We start from the raw sequence: 21,438 nt of genomic DNA, 5'->3' as shown, positions 1-21,438 counted from the left end.
TTTGGTATATTATTTACCTACGATGGAATCTCACTTCATAACAAATGAAATTCCAAGAAATAAATGTGTAATTGCTAAAATATTAGTGAAATCTTATAAATTATTTTGTTTTGCAGGTATACAAAACTAGGATATGCTGGAAATACAGAACCACAGTTTATCATCCCTTCCTGTAAGTATTTCTTTTAAGCCACAAATGAGCTGATTTAAAATATCTCCTTCCCTTATAATTTAAGTAAAAGAAGTAATCAGTTCTGAAGTCCTGTAAGATTTAGTCCTTTAAAAACATGATTTGCTAAGTTCTTAAGTGTAGCCTCATTATTGTACCTCTGACCATTCATTTCAGCTTTCTGTTTAGCTCCCCATTTGCCTTGTCTACCAAATATCTCTTTTTAAAGAAAAAAAGAAATGAACTGATAATAAAACAGTACCCCCATTTTTAGGGTGATACCGTAGTTAATAGTATGTGGGTATAACTAATTATCAAGTAGTCTATTCCTCATCATATACCTATGAAGACTGTCCTTTGGTTTGTGGATATGACTACTTTTTGCAAGGCCTATATCTGTTGACATCCTCACTGAGTGTCCATGTTTCAAAATAAGGATGGAAGGACAGTATCTCACCTTTAGAGATGTTGACCTCAGCTATTTTCTAATATCCTATAACCATACTGTTGTATATTATGTCTTTAGAGTATTTTTGTTTTATCCTGTTTTTGTTAATCTTGCTTAAGCTGACCATTAACTTTCAGTAGTTTTTAAAAAATATTCTGACATTGGTTTGTTAGTGCTCTTGTTTGTTAGCATAGATCTGTTCCTCGATGAACGTAGTTTTACACTTTTGACTTGCAAGCAGTTCACGTTTTTTGTACATAATATAGTAACACTTCTGATCTATTTGTCTTACATCCAAATTAAAACTTTTGCATACCAAATGACAAACCTTTTGAGCCATTGCTTGATGATTCTCACTCCTAGATATTTTAATTTTGAGAGTGTCACTAATTTTTCACAGTCTTATTTATGTGACTGAATTTTTTGTATTTCATTGTTACTCATTTATGAAAATAGGAAAATGGAGAAATGAATATGTAGAGAGTAATGAAAGCAGTGTATGTTTCAGAATCAATGAGGTTGAGAATAAGATAGGTATTGTTATGCTTTGCCAAAAACTGGATCTTTAGTATCGCTTGAGTATTCATTGGACACAAGAGGTCAACTGTTGTGTCATTTGTGTAGTAAGAACAAAATTAAATGTGTAACATTAAAGAAATAACACTGGCCGGGTGCGGTGGCTCAACGCCTGTAATCCCAGCACTTTGGGAGGCCGAGGCAGGCGAATCACGAGGTCAGGAGTTCGAGACCAGCCTGACCAACATGTTGAAACCCGTGTCTACTAAAAATACAAAAATTAGCCATGCATAGTGGTGCGCACATGTAATCCCAGCTGCTCAGGAGGCTGAGGCAGGAGAATCACTTGAACCCGGGAGGTGGAGGTTGCAGTGAGCTGAGACCACACCACTGCATTCCAGGCTGGGTGACAGAGCAAGACTCAGTCTCAAAAAAAAAAAAAAATAAAATAAAAAATAAAAAATAGAAATAGAAATACACTGTCAAAATTGCACCTAAAAGGGGAAATGTTTTTAGGGTTTTTATCCACTCCTTACTTTCTAGAAACCAACTTATTTGACTTTTGCATTTCTCATATTTTGATACACTTTTCTAGAAATCAATGATGTAAGAACTTAGGCTACTACTTAAATCTAACACTTTTTTAAAACCCAGAATGGATTTTAGGTGATACTGATGAAACAGCTCATTCATGTGAGTCTAGTGACCTTTATTATTACCTTTTAAATATTTTATTCATGCATGTTTGTTGTCTGCTGAACATGAAGAACAGGTTTGCTTTTCTTCATAGTTTTTCCCACATTTATATGTCAATACATTGATTTTTTTTTTTTGTCTGTTTTAAGAATTCAGTGATACATGTTGGCTTTATTGCTGACTAATGTAGAGGTACTTCTTTGGGCTAGTACTTGACTTTAGTTGTATTTCAGTTTAGTGTTAGACCATTGTGTATGTACTTACTGGTTTCTTTAAGCTACCGTAACAAAGTACCAAAACCTAGTTGGCTGAAAACAACAGAAACTTACAATTCTGGAGTCCAGAAGTACAAAATCAATGCGGCAGCAGGATCGTGGTCTTGCTGGTGTCTTCTAGCTTCTGAGGTTTCCTCAGGATCCTTGGCTGGTAGAGGCATCACTCCAGTCACATGGCTGTCTTCTTGCTGTGTATCTTTAGATCATCATCCTTCTGTGTGTCTGTGTTCAAATTTTCCCTTTCTATGAGGATACTAGTCATATTGGATTAGGGGCCACCTTGATAATCTCGTTTTAACTGAGAAGACTCTGTTTCCAAACATAGTTACATTCTGAGGTACTGGGGGTTAGGACTTCAACATATCTTTTTGGGGGTGCACAATTCAACCTGTAACAATGCTGATGGCTTTTAACCTTTTGTGTATAATCTTTTGTTATGATTGTTTCAGGAGACTACTAAAGTTATTTCTGCCATCTTAGCAAAATTGGTTTTGGTTATATTCTTAAATGGCTGTGTTAACTTTTTATTGGAGGCCTACATAATCTTGATTGTTTGAACCATTGGATTTCATCGCTGTTGAATTCATTTTTTATTTTATCTCTCTGCCAAAATATGAAGTCTTTGCTATGACTTGTTGCAGTATGTTAAAAATTCGTTTGCCTGGTATAAGAAAGTTTTTGATTCTTGAGTGTTTTTTCTTACCCAGTTTTAATGCTGCAGGTACAGTGTTTATAATTAGCAGATAAAGACATTGCCACTATCTTTTACTGATGAGTATTGATATTTGATCTGGAAAGCCTATGCGACTGGTTCCAGGCTTTTTTTTATATACACGTATATTTATTTTTAGGAAATTTATAGTGAGCCACCCGGATGTCTATGTACATTATAAGTAAATTGCTAGAAAGAATTTCTGGCATTTAGAAGGACTAGATAGTGGATTTAAAATGTTTTTTCTTCCAGTTATTTTCTGCTCACTTTCTTAAGGATATAGCTGTTACTAAATGAAAGTAACAGTTGCATGCCAGATCAGTTTAAGTGCATTCAGACAATTATTTTGAATGAAGAACTGAACTTGAAGGATGCATACATTTATAACTTAATCTAAAAATACATAACAAGTTTTAGCTTTGAAACTGTATGCTGGATTTCTGAAATTATTTAAGGATATTGTTGTGGGTTTTACCTAAATGAATTCAGATTTCCTTTTGTGTATGTAGTTTAACAGATCTGTATTACATTTAAATTACTAGACCACAATAGTAATTACTATTACTAGACCCAATCAGTATTACTAGACCCAATAGTGATAGGGTAGAGATATAAAGAAAGTTGAAAAAATTATCCTTGAAGTTTTTTTCTCATTTGTGTTTTTCAGTTTTTTCTTTCCAGTTGTTCATCAAGCATATGTGGACTTGGTGGGATTACAGTTTTACTCAGAATCTAAAGAGGATTTTTATAATTTAAGAAATATATATTTGAAACATTCACACAGATTTTTTTTTTTTTTTTTTTGGCTTTTTGCATTTGAGTCCTTGTCTCTGAGTGGGAGTTGAGGTTTCATTGTGTAAAATGAATTTTGTTACTAGTTTCTTATGGTTTTTGTGAATTAGTTTGACAATTTAAATATGCTAGGTCATGTTTTACTTTGTAGCACTTTGTAATGGAAGAAGTATAAGGTAAAAGTTTGTCTCATTTGAAGAAGATTAATTATTTGACATGTCTTACTTATTTTAAAGGTATTGCTATTAAGGAGTCAGCAAAAGTGGGTGATCAAGCTCAGAGGAGGGTGATGAAAGGTGTTGATGACCTAGACTTCTTCATTGGTGATGAAGCAATAGAAAAACCTACATATGCAACAAAGGTATGTTTTCATGATTTGTATAAATAACATTTTCAAAAATTAGTTTGTTCAATGCTTGTGCCCTCTGGAATACACTCTATAATAGATCTTATTAATATCCTCAAACCTCTTCTCAGTAGAAATTTCTTTTTCCCTGTGGCATCCTTCCCTGTTGCTTTGACTTTGCTTTTTTTTTCTTTTTCTTTTTTTAATAACCCCTAGGAGGAAAAATTTAGCCCTTTCAAATGAGCAGTTATTATTTTTCCACACCCACTGGATCTCAGGGCTCTCAATAAAATTAGCTTTACTTCCACATTGCTACTTCTGCAAACATTTCTTCCACGTCTTTATTCAAACCTATACCATTTTTCTCTTTTTTGAAGCTTATGCCATCTGTAAGTGCTGTTCTGTTTCTCCCTCTTTTTCTTTTTCCTTTTTCTTTTTTACCCTTTTCCTTCCCTCTTTTATTTGAAGTGTAAGTATGTAAGTGTTAATTATATAGTTTGAAGAATTTTTATGACTGTAATCATAACAGGTAGAGATACAGAACAAATCTAGTAACCCTGAAGCTTTCCTTGTACTTGTTCACACAGTCACTACTCCAATCCCGCAAATAAATAAATGCTATTCTGACCTTTATCATCTTATTTTTTGACATTGACTTTGTCTGGTTTGTAAATATCCTCCTTTGTACTTCTTCCCTTCTCATAATTTATTTATTAATGAACAACTAATAAATACTTTGTAAAATACTTTGCCAAGTATCATGAGTAAAATGGTGTGTAAGAAAAATAATTCCCCTGGGTTCAAGGCTATTATAATGTGGTGGACTTCAAGGCTATTATAATGTGGTGGAAGACATTGAAGAAATAATTACAAGTGTGTTGGGGATTAGAAAAAGGGAAACATACACAAAGTGCTCTGGACATGTATTACAGGAGTAGCTAACCTAGTGTGGGGATTCAGGAATGTCCTCGAGGAGTAAATCTTTAAGCTGAGGCTTGAAGAATAAAATAGGAGTTAGCTGCTGAGGTAGGCAGGCTGAGTTGTTTTAGGTAGAGAAACCAATATATGAAGAGGCTTTACCATATGAGGGAGACTAGAAATGCATGACCAATATGCCTGAAGCATGGAGAATGAGGTAGAAAGAAGTGAGGAGGCTGGATAGGTAGGCCAGGAAAGAGCACTGTAAGTGTTGTGAGACCATGCTAAAGAATTTGAACCCTATCCTATAGGTAACATTAATGAATATACCTAGAGGAATAATTTTTGCGCTTAAAGTGCAAATATTGGAATCTACCTGTTTGAACTTGAATCCTGTCTATGCTAATTTCTAACTTTGTGATATCATTCAGTGACTTAATCTTTCTTAATTTTGATTTCTTCGTCTGTAAAATGGAGATGTTATTAGTACTTCAGGATTTTTTTTCTTTTCTTTTCTTTTCTTTTTTTTTTAACACAGAGCCTCACTTTGTTACCCAGGATAGAGTTCAATGGCGTGAACATGACTCACTGCAGTCTTGATAGCCCAGGCTCAAGTGATCCTCCTACCTCAGCCTCCCAAATAGCTTGGACTACAGATGCATGCCACCAGGCCCGGCTAATTTTTTGTATTTTTGGTAGAGATGGGGTTTCATCATGTTGACTGGTCTTGAACTCCTGGGCTCAAACAATTTGTCCCCTTGGCCTGCCAAAGTGCTGGGATTATAAATGTGAGTCACCACGCCTGGCCCAGGATTGTTAAAAGGCTTAAGGAGATGTGTATAAAGAAATTGTTATACTCTACTGCTTTGAACATAATGATTACTCTGTATATGTTGGCTATTTTTACTTATAAAAGATTACTCAGGCCACGTAGCAATGAAGAGAAATTATTTGGGTAAGATAAGCATGATTCTGGGGAAACCAGATAATTGACTATTGCTGTAGTCTAAGCAAGAGATATTAGTGACGGCAGTAGGAATAGAAAGAAATGGAAATTGTGTATGTGCAATCACACACGCAGACATTTAACTTTTATTGTAGAAAACTTCACATGTCAAAGAAGAGAAAATAATATCATGAACCCCTGTGTGCGTACACACAACTTTGGCGGTTATCATCTTTGGACAATCTCATTTTGTCTATAATCTTTCCACCCCCAGCCTCCAATTATTTTGAAGTAAATTGTACATACTATTTCACTTACAAATATTTAACTCTTAAATATGAAGACTTCTAAAAAAGAAAAATGTGACACCTTAATTTAGTGTGTAGTTTCTTTACATGATATCTAGTTATTGCTTAAATTTCTTTGATTATTTTCTATATTGGTTATTCTATTTGAATCAGCATTAAAATGTGGTCTACTCACTGGGTTTAGTTGATAAATCTCTTAAGTATCTTTTTATCTGTAGGTTCTTTTCCCCGTGTGTTATGTTTCTTTTCTTTTTTGTTCTTGCCATTTATTTATGGAAAAAAACCTGGAAGTCTTGTAAACTTTCCTATATTGTAGGGATTCTGATTATTACGTCCTCATTGGGTCATGTAACACGGTACCCTACTTCCTATATTTACTTTTTGTTCTTGTAAATGGTAGTTAAATAAAAGTCTGATTAGATTTATAGGAAATTTTTGTTGGTTTTGACAAGGGGAAAACAGTGGATAATTAAAGAGTAACAGGGCGTGATTAATGGGATATTGGTGATAAGCTAGATGTATCAATTGAGGGTAATTCCCAGCTCTGAGATAGTCTTTTTATCCCTTATCTGCTGAAATTGAGAAATTTAAAGGAGAAACATCTAAAAATTATTTTATTTTTTTGAGACAGTGTCTCACTTTGTTACTCAGGTTGCAGTGCAGTGGCACAATCACAGCTCACTGCAGCCTCAAACTTCTGGACTCAAGAGATTTTCACACTTCAGCTTCCTGAGTAGCTGGGACCACAGGCGTGTGCCATCATGTCTCACTAATTTATTTTATTTTTATTTTTGAGATGGAGTCTTGCTCTATCTCCCAGGCTGGAGTGCAGTGGCATGATCTCACCTCACTGCAACCTCCACCTCCTGGGTTCAAGCGATTCTCCTGCCTCGGCGTCCTGAGTAGCTGGGATTACAGGCATGTGCCACCACGCCCGACTAATTTTTTGTGTTTTTAGTAGAGATGGGGTTTCACCATTTGGCCAGGCTGGCCTTGAACTCCTGACTTTAGGTGATCTGCCCACCTTGGCCTCCCAAAGTGCTGGGATTACAGGTGTGAGCCACTGCATCCGGCCTTTTATTTTATTTTTTGTAGAAACAGGGTCGCCTTCTGTTGCCCATGCTGGTCTCAAACTCCTGGGCTCAAGTGACCCTCCCACGTTGGCCTCCCAAAGTGTGGGATTACAGGCATGCGCCACTGCACCTGGCTTTTGAAAAATTTTTACTTGTCATATAATAATTGTACATATTTATGGAGTACGTATTGATGTTTTGATATGTACAATGTTTGGTGATCAAGTCAATTTAAGTAGCATATTTACCTCAAACATTTATTTTTTGTGTTGAGAATACTCAGAATTCTCTGTTCTATCTAAAAATATATAATAAATTAACTGTAGTCGTCCTATAGTGCTATAGAACACTAGAACTTATTCTTCCTATCCAGCTGTAATTTTGTATCCTTTATTCAAGCTCTCCCTATTCCCTTCTTTCCCCTCCCCTTTCCAGCCTCTAGTAACCACTTTTCTACTCTCTACTTACATGAAATCAATTTTTTTTAGCTTTTGCACATGAATGAGAACATGCAATATTTATCTTTTAGGTCCTGGCTTATTTCACTTAATGTCTTCTTAGCTCATCTGTGTTGCCAGGAATGACAGGATTTCACTCTCTTTTAATGGCTGAATAGTATTGTGCATATATACTGCACATATGGACACTGAGATTGATTTCATATTTTGACTATTGTGAAGAGTGCTGCAATAAACATGAGGGTGCAGGTATCTCTGATATAGTAATTTATTTTCCTTTGGGTATATATCCAATATTAGGATGGCTGGATCATATGGTAGTTCTATTTGTGGTTTTTTGAGGAGCCTCTGTACTATGCTTTATAGTGGCTTTACCTGTTAACATTCCCTCCACAGTATATATGAGTTCCCTTTTCTCCACATCCTTGCCAGCATTTGTTTTTTTTTTTGTCTTTTGGATAATAGCCTTTCTAACTGCGGTGAGATGATATCTCTTTGTGGTTTTGATTTGCATTTTCCTGATGATTAGTCATGTTGGACTTTTTTTTCATGTATTTATTGGCCGTTTGTGTGACTTCTTTTGAGAAATGTCTATTTAGATTATTTGCCCTTTTAAAAAATCAGTTTTTTTTTTTTTTTTTTTTGCTGTTGAATTGAGTTCCTTATATATTCTAGATATTAATGCCCTGTCAGATGTACAGTTGGCAGGCATTTTGACCCATTTCATAACTTGTATTTTCCTTCTGTGATGATTTTCTTCACAGAAGCATTTTAGTTTAATATAATCCCATTTGTCTATTTTTGCTTTTGTTGCCTGTGTTTCTGAAGTTGTATTTGTAAAATCTTTCCCCATAGCAATGTTGTGAGAAGTTTCCCTTAAGTTTTCTTCTAGTGCTTTTATAGTTTTGGGTCTTAGATTTAAATCTTTAATTCATTTTGAGTTGATTTTTGTATAAGGTGAGAGCCAGAGGTCTTGGTTCATAATGAGAAACACTTTTGACTGTGGTAGTATAGAGAGGAGAAAATAAGTTTAATTTTGAACACATTCTGTTTGAGGTACCTGTGATACATCTGAGATTTTGTTAGAGTCAAATATGTGGATTTTGGAGCTAAGAAACAAGGCAGAGCTGGAGACAGAGATTCAGAAGGTGTCAATTACCTTAGAGGGGATGAGATTACCTAGGGGAGCATTTCACAGGGGAAGAGAACTAAGACAGAGCTTGAGCAGTGTGCCAGTTAGGTTTGAGTAGAGGAGGAAAAGTCTGTGAAAGAGACTGAGAATGCATGGGTAGATATGCAGAGGTAAACACTGTAGAATGGTGCTGAGATGAGCTAGAGCCCATAGGTAATTTGCTGTCTTTAGCTACAAGGTGGTCATTTGTAACCTGAATGAGAATAGTTTTAGAAGAGTAGTTGGGCTAGATGGAAGTAGTCTTTTGAGTGATAGACCAGGAAAAATGTAACAGTAAGAGTACTGTTCATTGAGTTTCAGTTGTGATTGGGAGGGAGAGATGAAGAGACACATTTCAGGGTTAAGATGGAAGACATGTCTGAGTGCTAATATGAAAGAACTTTTAGAAAGAGATTAAAGTAACAGGAAAGTTAAGGTATAATCAAGGTCTCTGAAAAAGCTGGAGGGATGAGATCCAGAACACAGATGACTGAATTGACATGAGGAATATCTTACATTACAATGGAAGTAAATGAGAAAAAAGACTGTGGAATCCATTTTACAGATTTGAATTCTTGACTGTTGGATTCTGCTGCTTCTGCGAAATATGTAGTGACATCATCTGCTGGTCATGGAATGGATGCGGGGAGAAGGTGAAATCTGAGTGGCAGGGGCAGCATTGAAAATCATCATTGTGGAGAGTAAAGATGAACAGAGTAGAGGAGCAAAGTCTTGCCAGGCAAGGTTAGGTCCATTTGAGAATAATGATTATGAATTCTTAGTTTTACACCCCAGTTACAAATGTTTCTGCAGTATAATCAGTATTCTGGATATAGGCAAGTTTATGTCAGGGACATATGCTGGGTTGGATTTTGGTAGACGGGATGAAAAGAGGATACGTGAAACAAAAGTGATGGGTCAGAATCTAGACTGCGTATGTTGATGGCTAGGGAATAATTAAAGCAATCACTGGACCGAAAGTCTTAATTGGTGTTCAGAAGAGATTTCCTGAGGTGGTTGAGTATGCTAGAGTAATAAGAGGTTGTGATCAGAGAAGGGTATACCTGCATTTCAGGGATTGAGAGGTGATAGTGATGATGATATAAAATCTATACTGGCCAAAATGCAAAAGAGATACATTGAGAAGTCAGTCAGTCAAGAGGCCAGAGTTCCTTTCCAATGATTCTGTCCACTCATTTTAAACACATTTTCAAGTCTTCCAAGTGCTACAAACAAACCAGAACAAAACTACTCTCAATCTTTATTCCTACCTTCTGTCCTCAGCAATTTAGCTATCTTTCTCTTTCCTTTTAAAATGACACTTCTTAGTGAGTTTCAAGATATTTGATATGCTCTTTGTTAAATCCCATTATATGTAACAGTTTTCATCCTTTTTGATTTGTCTTTGTTTCGCAGGATTACTCTGATGGTTCTCTTCCTAACATGGAATATTTGTTTTGTTTGTTTTTATTTGTTATTTCTATTGTCACTGATTTCTCCTTTACCCGCTACTGAAATGTTGATTTCTCCAGGCACTGCCTTCAGTTCTCTTTTCTTTTTTTTCTCTTGTAAAATGGTGTGACTTAATCTTTTATTCTTTCATTAAAGACTTTCTCTAGGTGATCTCATCCATTCCTTTGTCTGCAACCACAGACTAGATCTCTACCTTCAGTTCCTTGACTACATCTTTACCTACCTATTTCATGGCTCTTGAGTTTTAATATATCTAAAACAAAATTATTATATGTGCTCCACTCTTGTTTATTCCAAGATCAGAAAAAACACAATTTTTATGTTTTGATTAATGAATCTTGTCCATTCTAACTTCAAAGCTAGAAACCTATTGGTATCTTCTGACTTTTTTTTGAGACAGATGTCTTGCCCTGCTGCCCATGTTGGAATGCAGTGGTGAGATCTTGGCTCACTGCAGCCTTGACCCTCTGGGCTCAAGTGATTCTTCCACCTCAGCCTCTTGAGTAGCGGGGACTACAGGTGTGTGCCACCACACCTGGCTAATTAAATTTTTTTTTTTTTTTTTTTTTTTTGTAGAGGCAAGGTCTCGCTACGTTGCCTAGGCTGGTCTCAAACTCCTGGGCTCAAGCCATCCTCTCACCTTGGCCTCCCAAAGTGCTGGGATTATAGGTGTGAGCCACCATGCCCCGCCCTTTCTTATTCTTATTGACTGAGAAATCTTCAGTGTGGCCCAGTGTCATCCATACCACTATTGGTACTCTTGTTCTCACTTGGTTCTGGTTCTGTTAAGCTTCATTTGAGCTTTCCCAGTGCTGCTATAATAGTCTTCCTAACTATTAAAGCTGTTCTTATTCCCCTGCTTAAAAGTTTCTATGCTGTTTTATTTCTTATAGAATAAAACCTAAATGCAAGGCAAATTTTTGAGAATCTAGTCCCTTTGATCTAGAACTGGTGTATCTCCCTACATACCTTTCTTCAAACCTTTTGGCACATGCATTTCTCATTGATATCTTCACTTTCCTTTTTGTATACCATGCAGTGTTTGTCTTTCTATACATCTTTTTCTGTTCTCCACAAGTTCCTCCATACCTCTCATTCCCCTGCCAAAAAAAAACCAGAAAGCAAAACTGAGAATGTTGCTTCTTTAAGACTCAGCTTAGATATGACCTCCTCAGTGAAACCTTTTCTCTCACAAGACAAGGTGATCATCTTGTTCAAGGAACCATTTATTTATTTATTTATTTGACAGAGTGTTACTCTGTTGCCCAGGCTGGAGTGGAGTGTTGTGATCTTGGCTCTCTGCAACCTCTGACTCCTGGATTCAAGAGATTCTCCTGCCTCAGCCTCCCCAGTAGCTGGGATTATAGGTGCCTGCCACCACGCCTGACTGATTTTTGTATTTTCAGTGGAGATGGGGTTTCACCGTATTGGCCAGGCTAGTCTTGAACTCCTGACCTCAAATGATCCACCCATCTCAACCACCAAAGTGCTGGAATTACAGGCGTGAGCCATCATGCTGACTTTTTTTTTTGGAGACAGAGTCTCACTCTGTCACCCAGGCTGGAGTATAGTGGAGTGATCCTGGCTCACTGCAACCTCTGCCTCCCGGGTTCAAGTGATTCTCCTGCCTCAGCCTCCTGAGTAGCTGGGATTATAAGCATGCACCACGATACCTGGCTAATTTTTGTATTTTTTAATGGAGACGGGGTTTCACCATGTTGGCCAGGCTGATCTCAAACTCCTGACCTCAGGTGATCTGCCTGCTTCGGCCTCCCAAAGTGCTGGGATTACAGGCATGAGCCACCACGCCCAGTCAGAACTTTATTTTTTAAAAAACCTGTAATGTAATATTTGTTCATATATATTTCTTTTACTAGACTGAGTTTTTTGTGTGCAGGATGTCTGTGTCCTTGCCATTTGTGCCAATGGCTTATAGTAGGTACACAGTAATAATTGGTGAATAAATAATACTTAAAACATTTAAATTTGTAAACTTCCAATAATGTTAAAAATCGAATGATACAGTAAACTGCAATTTTTCCCTTCCTTAAAGCAAACTGGGGAGTAGAAGTCATTTTATAAATATAATGCCTTAAAAAGTAGTGTGGAAACTAGAGTAAGAAGTAGATGTTAGGAATTGATACTGCAAGGTGTTTATTTGTTAATTATTTGTTTAACTTTAGGTTTTGAATGTGTTTTATGTTCATGGAACTATATTCAGTTGCAGAGGTTCACAAACTTTCTCAGTGCCATTAGGGTCTCAGTAACATTTTTCACTGTGCCACCTAGATCAAAAGAAATGTCAAATAGTTCTGCTTATTAAATACCTAGGTCTAGGCAACTTAGTAGCCACGTGAAATAAAATAGGACACTTAAATTGGAAATATTATTTCACTGCTGAGTAATCACATTTCTGTTAGGGTGCTTAGGCACTGAACAACTTCTCAAACCTGGAATCAGATGGGACATTGCCACCCTGATTTCTTGTTTTACATTGATGTTATTTTATGTGATAACTTGGTTTTTATCCCAGCAACTGCTGACAAATCAACTTCTCCAAGAAATAATGTCATTGAAAGGACTATATAATAGTATGATTTATTGTTGAAACTGACTTACTGTGACTTGTAAGATCATGCAGTGTCCAACTGATGTTGAGTAACACTGTGTTTCCCTGGAAAATTTAAAATAACTTTGTGGTGCCCTTGTGAATTTATGGTATTACACTGGGGTGCTGTCTTAGTTCATTTTCTGTTGCTATAATGAATACTTGAGGTGGAGTAATTTATAAAGAAAAGGGGTTTATTTTGGCTCGTGGTTCTGGAGTTGAGGAAGTCCAAGATGAGTTGGCCACATCTGATCGACCTCTGGTAAGGACGTTATGCTGCTTCATAACATGTTGGGAAATGGAAGAGGAAAGGGACAAAATACAAGGGACAGCCTTACTTTATAACAGCCTGCCTTCAATTCTCTGGAGAATTAACTCAGTCCTGCTGAGAGCTGCATTAATTCCTCTAATGACCTGGTCACCTCTTAAAGGCCCCACCACCTCTTGATACTGGAACACTGGCAATTAAATTTTAAATTTTAACATGAGTTTTGGTGGGAACACACCACATCCAAATCATAGTAGGTATCTTGGCACGCAATTTTGGAAGCATGACTCTTACACATTTATAAAACTTTTCTTATAAAATTTTATATGCTTGATTCTTATGATTATTCTAGGTATGTACTTACCAGGTGCACTTTTTATATTTGGCATACAACAAATACTTGTTAATGACCTAATGAATTAAAAATTAAGGAAATTGTGATAAAGTTTAGTTTTTAGGTTTAATTTTTGTAGGCTAACTTACCTTTTATTAGAAAACTTTTAAAATCTGGAAAGACTAGTACAATGACCTTCCATCTAGATTTAACAGTTTTTAACATTTTGACATATTTACTTTGTTTTTATTGAGCCATCTGTCTGACAATGCGTTGTTGAACTAATTTATCTCTAAATCCTTAAGTACACATGTTTTAAGGATGGTCTATAGTATCGCACCTAAGAAAATATATCCTCATCTAATATCCACTAATGATCTAATATTTCCTTTTTTGTAGTTTTATTTATTTTTTATATTAATGAGATTTAATTTGTATTTCCCTTTTTGTTTTGATAGTGGCCAATCCGCCATGGTATAGTTGAAGATTGGGACTTAATGGAAAGGTTTATGGAGCAAGTGATCTTTAAGTATTTAAGGGCAGAACCTGAAGACCATTATTTTCTTTTGGTAAGTTACAAATTATAATTTCACTGAGGAAATTTTTGAATACACTTAATGAGAACATTTTCATCACACTTCTTTGGTATACTTTGGTTATTAAATTGTCATATGTCTAAATGATTTTGTAATAAAGCTGTATCATCTTTAAGACCATCTAGTTATGGCTACAGGAGAATAGTAGTATGTCAAAGCACCACATTTTAAACACTTAAGAAGTGCTTTTGGTAATTAATATCTAATCTTTATGATAGGAACAGTAAGGTTCAGAACAATGTTGGAAACCTGTGGCACTTCCTTTTTTCTTTTAAAAAAATAGTCTGATTATTATATCATTGGTATTTCTTCATAACAAAAATACAATATGATTTAATTTTTAAACGTCTTTTTATTAAAGCAATGCATGTTCATAACTTAAATCAAATGCCTTTGTAAGATTTAAAACAACAAAATAACACTTTCCTTTCTTACATCTCCCAACCTTTGATTCATATTCCCCGGAGGCAAACATTTTCAGTTTTTAAAAAAGTTTGCCCTGGTAGTAATCTTATAAATTTAATGTGTTTCTTTTATTTCTTATGTTTATGAGAATATCCCTTTTTTCCTTTTCTCTCCCTCTGCACAAAATAACTGTCCTTTCCCTTTCCTCACATTGTAGTTATATCACAGTTTTTGGTTAAATCAATATTCTGTGTCTTATGGTGATTTTGATGGACTATAAAGTTGAAAGAACCGTACTATGGACACTCATACACCCACAATCTAGATTCAATGATTAACCTTAACATTTGGCTATAATTGCTTCATGACGTCTATCCATCTGTCACTTCATTTTAGTTTTTAAATCACTTCAAAGTGAGTTGCAAATGGGAGTCATTTGACCCCTAAATACTTTAGCACGTATTTCATCAACTAGAGCTATCATTTGTGTATGGTTATTCTTTTCATATAAAATTTACATATCATAAAATCACTGATCTGCACCATTCAGTAGATTTTGACCAGGGATTGGCAAACTTTCTAAAGGAGCAGATAGCAAATATTTTTGGCTTTGCAGGGGATAAAGTCTCTGAGGAAACTTAGTTCATTTTTTATACGATGGTCCCTGTCACAGCTACTCAGCTGTGCTGTTGTAGCATGTTAGCAGCCATAGTCAATACTTAAATTCATAGGTATGTCTGTGTTCCAATAAGTTTTTTTTTTTTACCAAAACAGGTTGTGGGCTATATTTGACCTACAGGATGCATGATGTGGATTGTCCAGTCTTTGTCAGTTACATACATCTGTGTAACCTAAACTCTTACCAAGATAAAGAAAAATTACTATCAGCGTGGAAAGTTTTCTCTGCCCCCATGCCCTAGTGACAACCACTGTTTTGTTTCTTTTTCATCTGAGATTAGTTTTGCCCATGTTTGAGTGTCAAATAATGGAATCATGCAATATGTGCGTTTTGGTGAAACACTTTTACTTACCATAATCTGGAGATTGATTCGTGTTATTGCATATACTAGTGATTTGTTGCTTTTTGTTGCTGGGTAGTATTCCATTGAATAAATTTGCCTCACTTTATCCATTTTCCTGTTGACGAACACCTGGGCTATTTCTAGTTTTTCTTTTTTTTTCCTTTTTTTTTAAGACAGGGTTTTGCTCTGTTGCTCAGGCTGGAATACAGTGGACCAATCATGGCTCACTGCAGTGTTGACCTCCCAGCTCAAACAGTTCTCCCAGCTCAGATTCCTGAGTATCTAGGACACACAGGCCCGGGACACCACACCTGGGTAATGTGTTCTGGTTTAGAGATGGAGTCTCACTTTGTCACCCAGGCTGGTCTTGAATTCCTGGGCTCCAAGGGATCCTCCCTCCATGGCCTCTTAAAGTGCTGCCACCATGCCTGGCTTAATTCTGTTTTTGGTTATAATAAAATAGTTTGACCATTGTGAACCTTCTTCTACAAAACTTTTTGTGGACATACGTTTTCATTTCTCTTGTCTAAATAACGTAGGTATGGAATTGCAGCGTCATAGGGTAGGTACATGATTTTTTTTTTTTTTAAGGGAAACTTGAGGGAACTTTTCCCAAGGTGTTAAACCTTTTTGCACACCCCCCAGTGATGCATTAGTAATCTGGTTGCCCTATTCAAGATTTGGCTTGTCAATGTTTTATACTTTTTTTTTTTTGAGACAGCATCTTGCTCTGTCACCGAGGCTGGAGTGCAGTGGTGTGACCTTGGCTTACTGAAACCTCCCTGCCTCCCAAGTTGAAGTTATTCTTGTGCCTCAGCCTCCTCAGTAGCTGGGATTACAGGCAGGCACCACCACACCCGGCTAACTTTTGTAATTTTAATAGAGATAGGATTTTGCCATGTTGGCCAGGCTGGTCTTGAACTCCTAGCCTCAAGTAATCTGCCCACCTCAGCCTCCCAGAGTGCTGAAATTATAGGTGTGAGCCACTGCGCTGCTGGCTTGTCAGTCTTTTAAATTTTAGCCATTCTGGTGGGTGTGTAAAGATTTTTCATTTGCTTTTAATTTTAATTTTAATTTTCTGATAACTGATTATGTTGAGCAGTCTTTCATGTACGATTATTATTATTAGCTATTTGTATATTTTCCTTTGTGAATCCTCTGATTATCTTTTATGTAGATTTTTTTTTCTTGGAGTTTATAATTTAACTGCCTTGGTTTTTAGTTTACTTAATGTTGTATGTATTCATCAGTAAATTATCTCCAGACTTTTAAACATAGCTCCAGAACTCTTCTAAATAAGTTTAAACGCCGCAGGGAGTTTAGCTTATAAAGGTTTTATGTAAGGTAACAGTGTACTTAGTTGTTTTACTTTATATTTCTTTTGAAATAATAATTTTAAAAAGATATAATTTTTAATGGATTCAAGTTTTATCACCTTTTCCCTTTGTGATTTGTGCTTCACAAATTTAAGGAATTATTTCTTTCTTTAAGGTCAAAAAGAGAATTCTGTATCTTTTAAATTAAAAAATTTTTCTTTTACATTTAAATATTCGAGATACCACAGAGGATTAGATTGTCAGTCAGACTCACAAGAATCAGAGGTCTTACCCAGTGTCAATCTTTAAAAATTAAAACGATTTAAGTGATCATGAGGCATAGGTGAAATATGAAGTCCGACGCTGCCAGATCTCTGAGTTCTTTCTTGCCTCTTTAGAGTGCCTTCTGTCCCAGACTTAACCTATGAGATTTCTAAGTGATGTATGCAGTCACATAACTTAAACAGAAGAGTGCTCTGCAAACATCTTGATTCTATGCTCTTAACAGGTAAATTAATATAACGTTTTTCAGAAAGCTATACCATTCGATCTGTAGAATCTCGGCTTGTTTACTGTAATCCTATATAGTTCGGGGACATTCTTCTAAAAGTGTTACTTAGATGAGGGCTCTCCTGTGGCAAATACTATCGATGTTTTTTCTGGAGGTTTGTCATTACTGTATTTAAAGGATGATTTGACTGGACCACCTTTTCCGTACCTTCAACCCTCTCTCTCCCTGCTTCATTTCTTTTTAATGTTTAATCTGTATGAGTGGTATGATACAGGCATTCAGGGCTTTTTTTTTTTTAATGTGAATTACCATATTGTTTTCAGATATTTATGGATATGTTTGAATTCTCTATAGTTTTCCTTTGATCTCTGTGTCTTTCTACTTGTAAATTTAATGCATTTTAAATAAAATGTTTGAAATAAATTACTTCTCGTTTTAAAATTGTCAAGAAAGTTATCAAAATAACTTGATATTATCTATTTAAAATGTTATTTATTTCAATAGACTGAACCTCCATTGAATACTCCAGAAAACAGGGAATATACTGCTGAAATAATGTTTGAGTCTTTCAATGTTCCAGGCTTGTACATTGCTGTGCAGGTAAGCAAGTTCATATTTATCTAAGTTTGATTCTTAAATTTTAACCTAGTTTAATTTGCTGCCTAAATTACGTACTTTTTTTTTTTTTTTTTACCACAAAGGTTTAAATGTAATATCAAAGCATGTTATACTTCTCTCCTGAATTGTTAATTTAGAAGTAATATTATGGGAAGTGGAGATACTTAGTCAGGAAAAGAGAAGTGTTAAAAAAGTAAGTTAATGGTGTTTGGGTATTTCAAGGACTTTCATAGGACAGAAATAAAGGAACTAATATTTATTGAATGCTTACTCCATGACAGGAACATTGTATATATATTTATTTATCCTTGTAAATAATCCTTTATCATTTATCCTTATGCATCTTTTTTTCCTTTGTTACAGTCTTTTTGATTGACTTATCTTTAGGTATATTTGATACCCTAATATTTCACTTCTCTTAATTTGTACATTTATCTGTATGGAACAGCTTCTCTCCCATCCCTTAGGATCAGAGCTTACCTCATTTTTTTTTCCTTGTAGCAAAGGCAATACCTGACATAACACAAATGCTTTATATGTGTATTAATTCATTATTTCTATTAAATGTAGATATTTTTGTTTCTGTTTTTTTGTGGAGGAAGAAAACTAAAGTTGGAAGGCACCTTATTCAGAGTTAAATGGTTAGCTGTGATACCAGGCAGCTGAGGTCTGTCTGACTTTGCTCTTTGTTGGGATCACACTGGTTTTTGTAACTCCAGGGTACACAGAATCAATAAATGATAATTATGGATGAATATTTTAACTTGGATAGCAAAGAACTTTTTAATGTTTAATGCAATCCATAAATTTAGTGAACTGCCTTTTTAGTTCTCTCTTGCTAAAAATATTTAAGGAGTCACATACACCTGTCATGATCTTTATAGAAGAATTCAGTCTTGAGTGGGAGGCCCTTTTTTAGTTCTTAGAATCTGAATAAAGCGAGGAGTTGGGAGGAATCATCTTTCACTTGGGAGTTTTTGCTTCTCATGTTATATTAAATATAATAAACTTATGTTTAACCATATTGTCAGGTATAGCTTACTTTAAAACACTGGCATCATGAGCTTTGTTTCATTCCTCTGGAGTTGTAATTTGGTATTTCAGTGATTTCCTTAGTGGCCTCTGAGTGCTCTTAATTTCATTATTTAATCTCTGTTCTGTTTTATTGATGTTCAGTAGTCGATAACATTTCTGTAACATGATGTGCCGATGCATATCTATTCTACTTTGTTTACGAAAGACTTGTAAAAGTGATCAGAGGTAATTCTTGGTTATAGATAGTTTTGAATTTACTTATAAAGGAGGGATATCTCATAATGAAGTCTAAACACTGTGTGTGTGTGTGTGTGTGTGTGTGTATGTGTATATATATATGTGTATATATATATACACACAACTAGTATTAGGATGGAATTTTTCATTGTAAGGTTGTCAAAAAATAATGTTTAGTTCTGTTAGCCTATGGTGATTATGTGGTGATTGTGTTAATATGATCTTGTGTTCAGATAGGAGGGTGACCTAGATAGCTTTCTAGGTCCCTTTTAGCTATTATAGTTCAGGTAGGTAAAATAAGGCCAGTATAAGTTTAATTGTTTTTAATTATTAGTCATATACTTTGTTTGAGTCTTGGATTATAAGAAATTTAGTTTTTAAAAAATGAGCTATGTTAATTTCTTAATTCTCACACTTAAAAGAATTGTGTTGTATTGTCTGTGCCAAGGTTTTTCATGGAAAAATTTTGTCAACTTTGCTCTGTAATTAAATTAGAGTAGTATTTGGAAGTGTGCGATGGCATTTTCTCTATGTCATATAGTCCTAAACACATGTTGCCTTAAAAAAATTTGAAGTTAGGCTTGGCACGGTGGCTCATGCCCTATAATCCCAGCACTTTGGGAGGCTGAGGCGGGTGGATCACAAGGTCAGGAGTTCAAGATCAGCCTGGCCGAGATGATGAAACCCCGTCTCTACTGAAAATAAAAAAATTAGCCGGGCATGGTGGTGGGCACCTGTAATCCCAGCTACTCTGGAGGCTGAGGCAGAGAATTGCTTGAACCCAAGAGGCGGAAGTTGCAGTGAGCCGAGATTGCTCCACTGCACTCCAGCCCTGGGTGACAGAAAGAAACTCTGTCTCAAAAAATAAAAATAAAAAAAATTTGAAGGTAATCTTTTGGTAATAGTTGTTCATAGCCATATATGTATTGAATAACTGGAGGTTGGGTGATTGTGTACTTTTCGCCTTACATTGCAGTTTGTAACAGGCCAGCCCACGTGGACATAATTCTGGCAAGTTAGTTCTATACTATTTAATGCAATCTTCCACATTTTTAGCTTTAGGACAGAAATAGCCTTTATAAAATATGTAAATCTTATAAAACATGCTCCTAAAAGCAAATACAAACCTGTAAGTTTGTCTTAGTAAAATGTAGGGAGTGAGCTATTTTATTGCATAATACAAAATTAATTTTATGTATTTTCTTTCCACAGATAACTACATTTAAAATTGAATAAAGTACTCCAGGAAACTAGTTTTTTTTTTTTTCGATTAACTCTTTGTTTTTTTTGTTTTTTTGTTTTTTTGCCTTCTTTCTTTGTGCTCAAGGCTGTTCTTGCCTTAGCTGCATCTTGGACCTCAAGACAAGTAGGAGAACGGACGTTGACCGGTACAGTAATAGACAGTGGAGATGGTGTCACTCATGTCATTCCTGTGGTAAGGCTATTTTACAGTTACTGAACAGAACATGAAATAACACATCTGGCAAAGTTAAATTATATGAATTAATATTAGTTTTAAAAAACTTTAAATATGACACTTTAAAATTTTGCTATAATTTGGTCTTTTGTTCAGTTATAGCTATATTTTGCTTACCTTTTAAAAATTTTATAAACATTTCAAAATGTTTCTTTTACTGTAGGTTTGTACTGCAATTAAGAAAATTATGAATTGCAGTATCTGGAATGGAAGTATATTAATGGCTTTCATTCTGTTTTCCAGTTGGATATGTGCTAACCATTTGATGACCTCTTTTATTCATAATTAACAGATTTCAGACTGGTATACAGGGTAACTGTGTAACAGTTAGTTGTAAGTACATGAACTTTAGTAGATACTTTATGGGTTGTATTTAATAAAGCATATTAAGAAAAATGCATCAAATTAGATTTTTTGCCACAAATAACATTTTTCTTCCAAGGCCTTTGTGCTTCAATTCTTAATGATAAATCAGGTTTTTAAAAAATTATGCCTAATGAATTCAAAATGACTACTAGAATTCATACTGATTATTATTAAATGGGTATATATAGAAAGGTTTATCTTTTAAAGTAATTTTTATATTATAATGAATATCATTTAAGGAATTACATTATTTTGAACTTTTATTTTTTAATTATTCTCACTCCAGTGTTTAATGCATGAGGCAATGTCTGTTGAAGATTACATCCTCAGGGTGACTACCTTTG

The 21,438-nt window shown here is 35.2% G+C and overlaps 1 protein-coding gene across 2 annotated transcripts in view; it reads left to right on the top strand.

Annotated features, from left to right (window-relative positions):
• Nucleotides 1-21,438, top strand: part of ACTR3 (actin related protein 3) — a 71,750-nt gene that overhangs the window by 23,463 nt on the left and 26,849 nt on the right. Inside the window, exons 2-6 of one of the 2 annotated variants that reach the window (XM_015109946.3) lie at nucleotides 117-172; nucleotides 3,845-3,969; nucleotides 13,970-14,080; nucleotides 17,866-17,961; nucleotides 20,579-20,686. In XM_015109946.3, coding sequence (XP_014965432.1) covers nucleotides 117-172; nucleotides 3,845-3,969; nucleotides 13,970-14,080; nucleotides 17,866-17,961; nucleotides 20,579-20,686 — 496 coding nt within the window. Of the gene's footprint in view, nucleotides 1-116; nucleotides 173-3,844; nucleotides 3,970-13,969; nucleotides 14,081-15,286; nucleotides 17,962-20,578; nucleotides 20,687-21,438 lie in introns of both variants that reach the window. The other variant, XM_077956869.1, reaches the window with a different exon arrangement.

Source organism: Macaca mulatta, chromosome 12 (assembly GCF_049350105.2).
Source record: "Macaca mulatta isolate MMU2019108-1 chromosome 12, T2T-MMU8v2.0, whole genome shotgun sequence".
Taxonomy (NCBI): domain Eukaryota; kingdom Metazoa; phylum Chordata; class Mammalia; order Primates; family Cercopithecidae; genus Macaca; species Macaca mulatta.
This window is presented reverse-complemented; position numbering and strand designations above follow the sequence as displayed.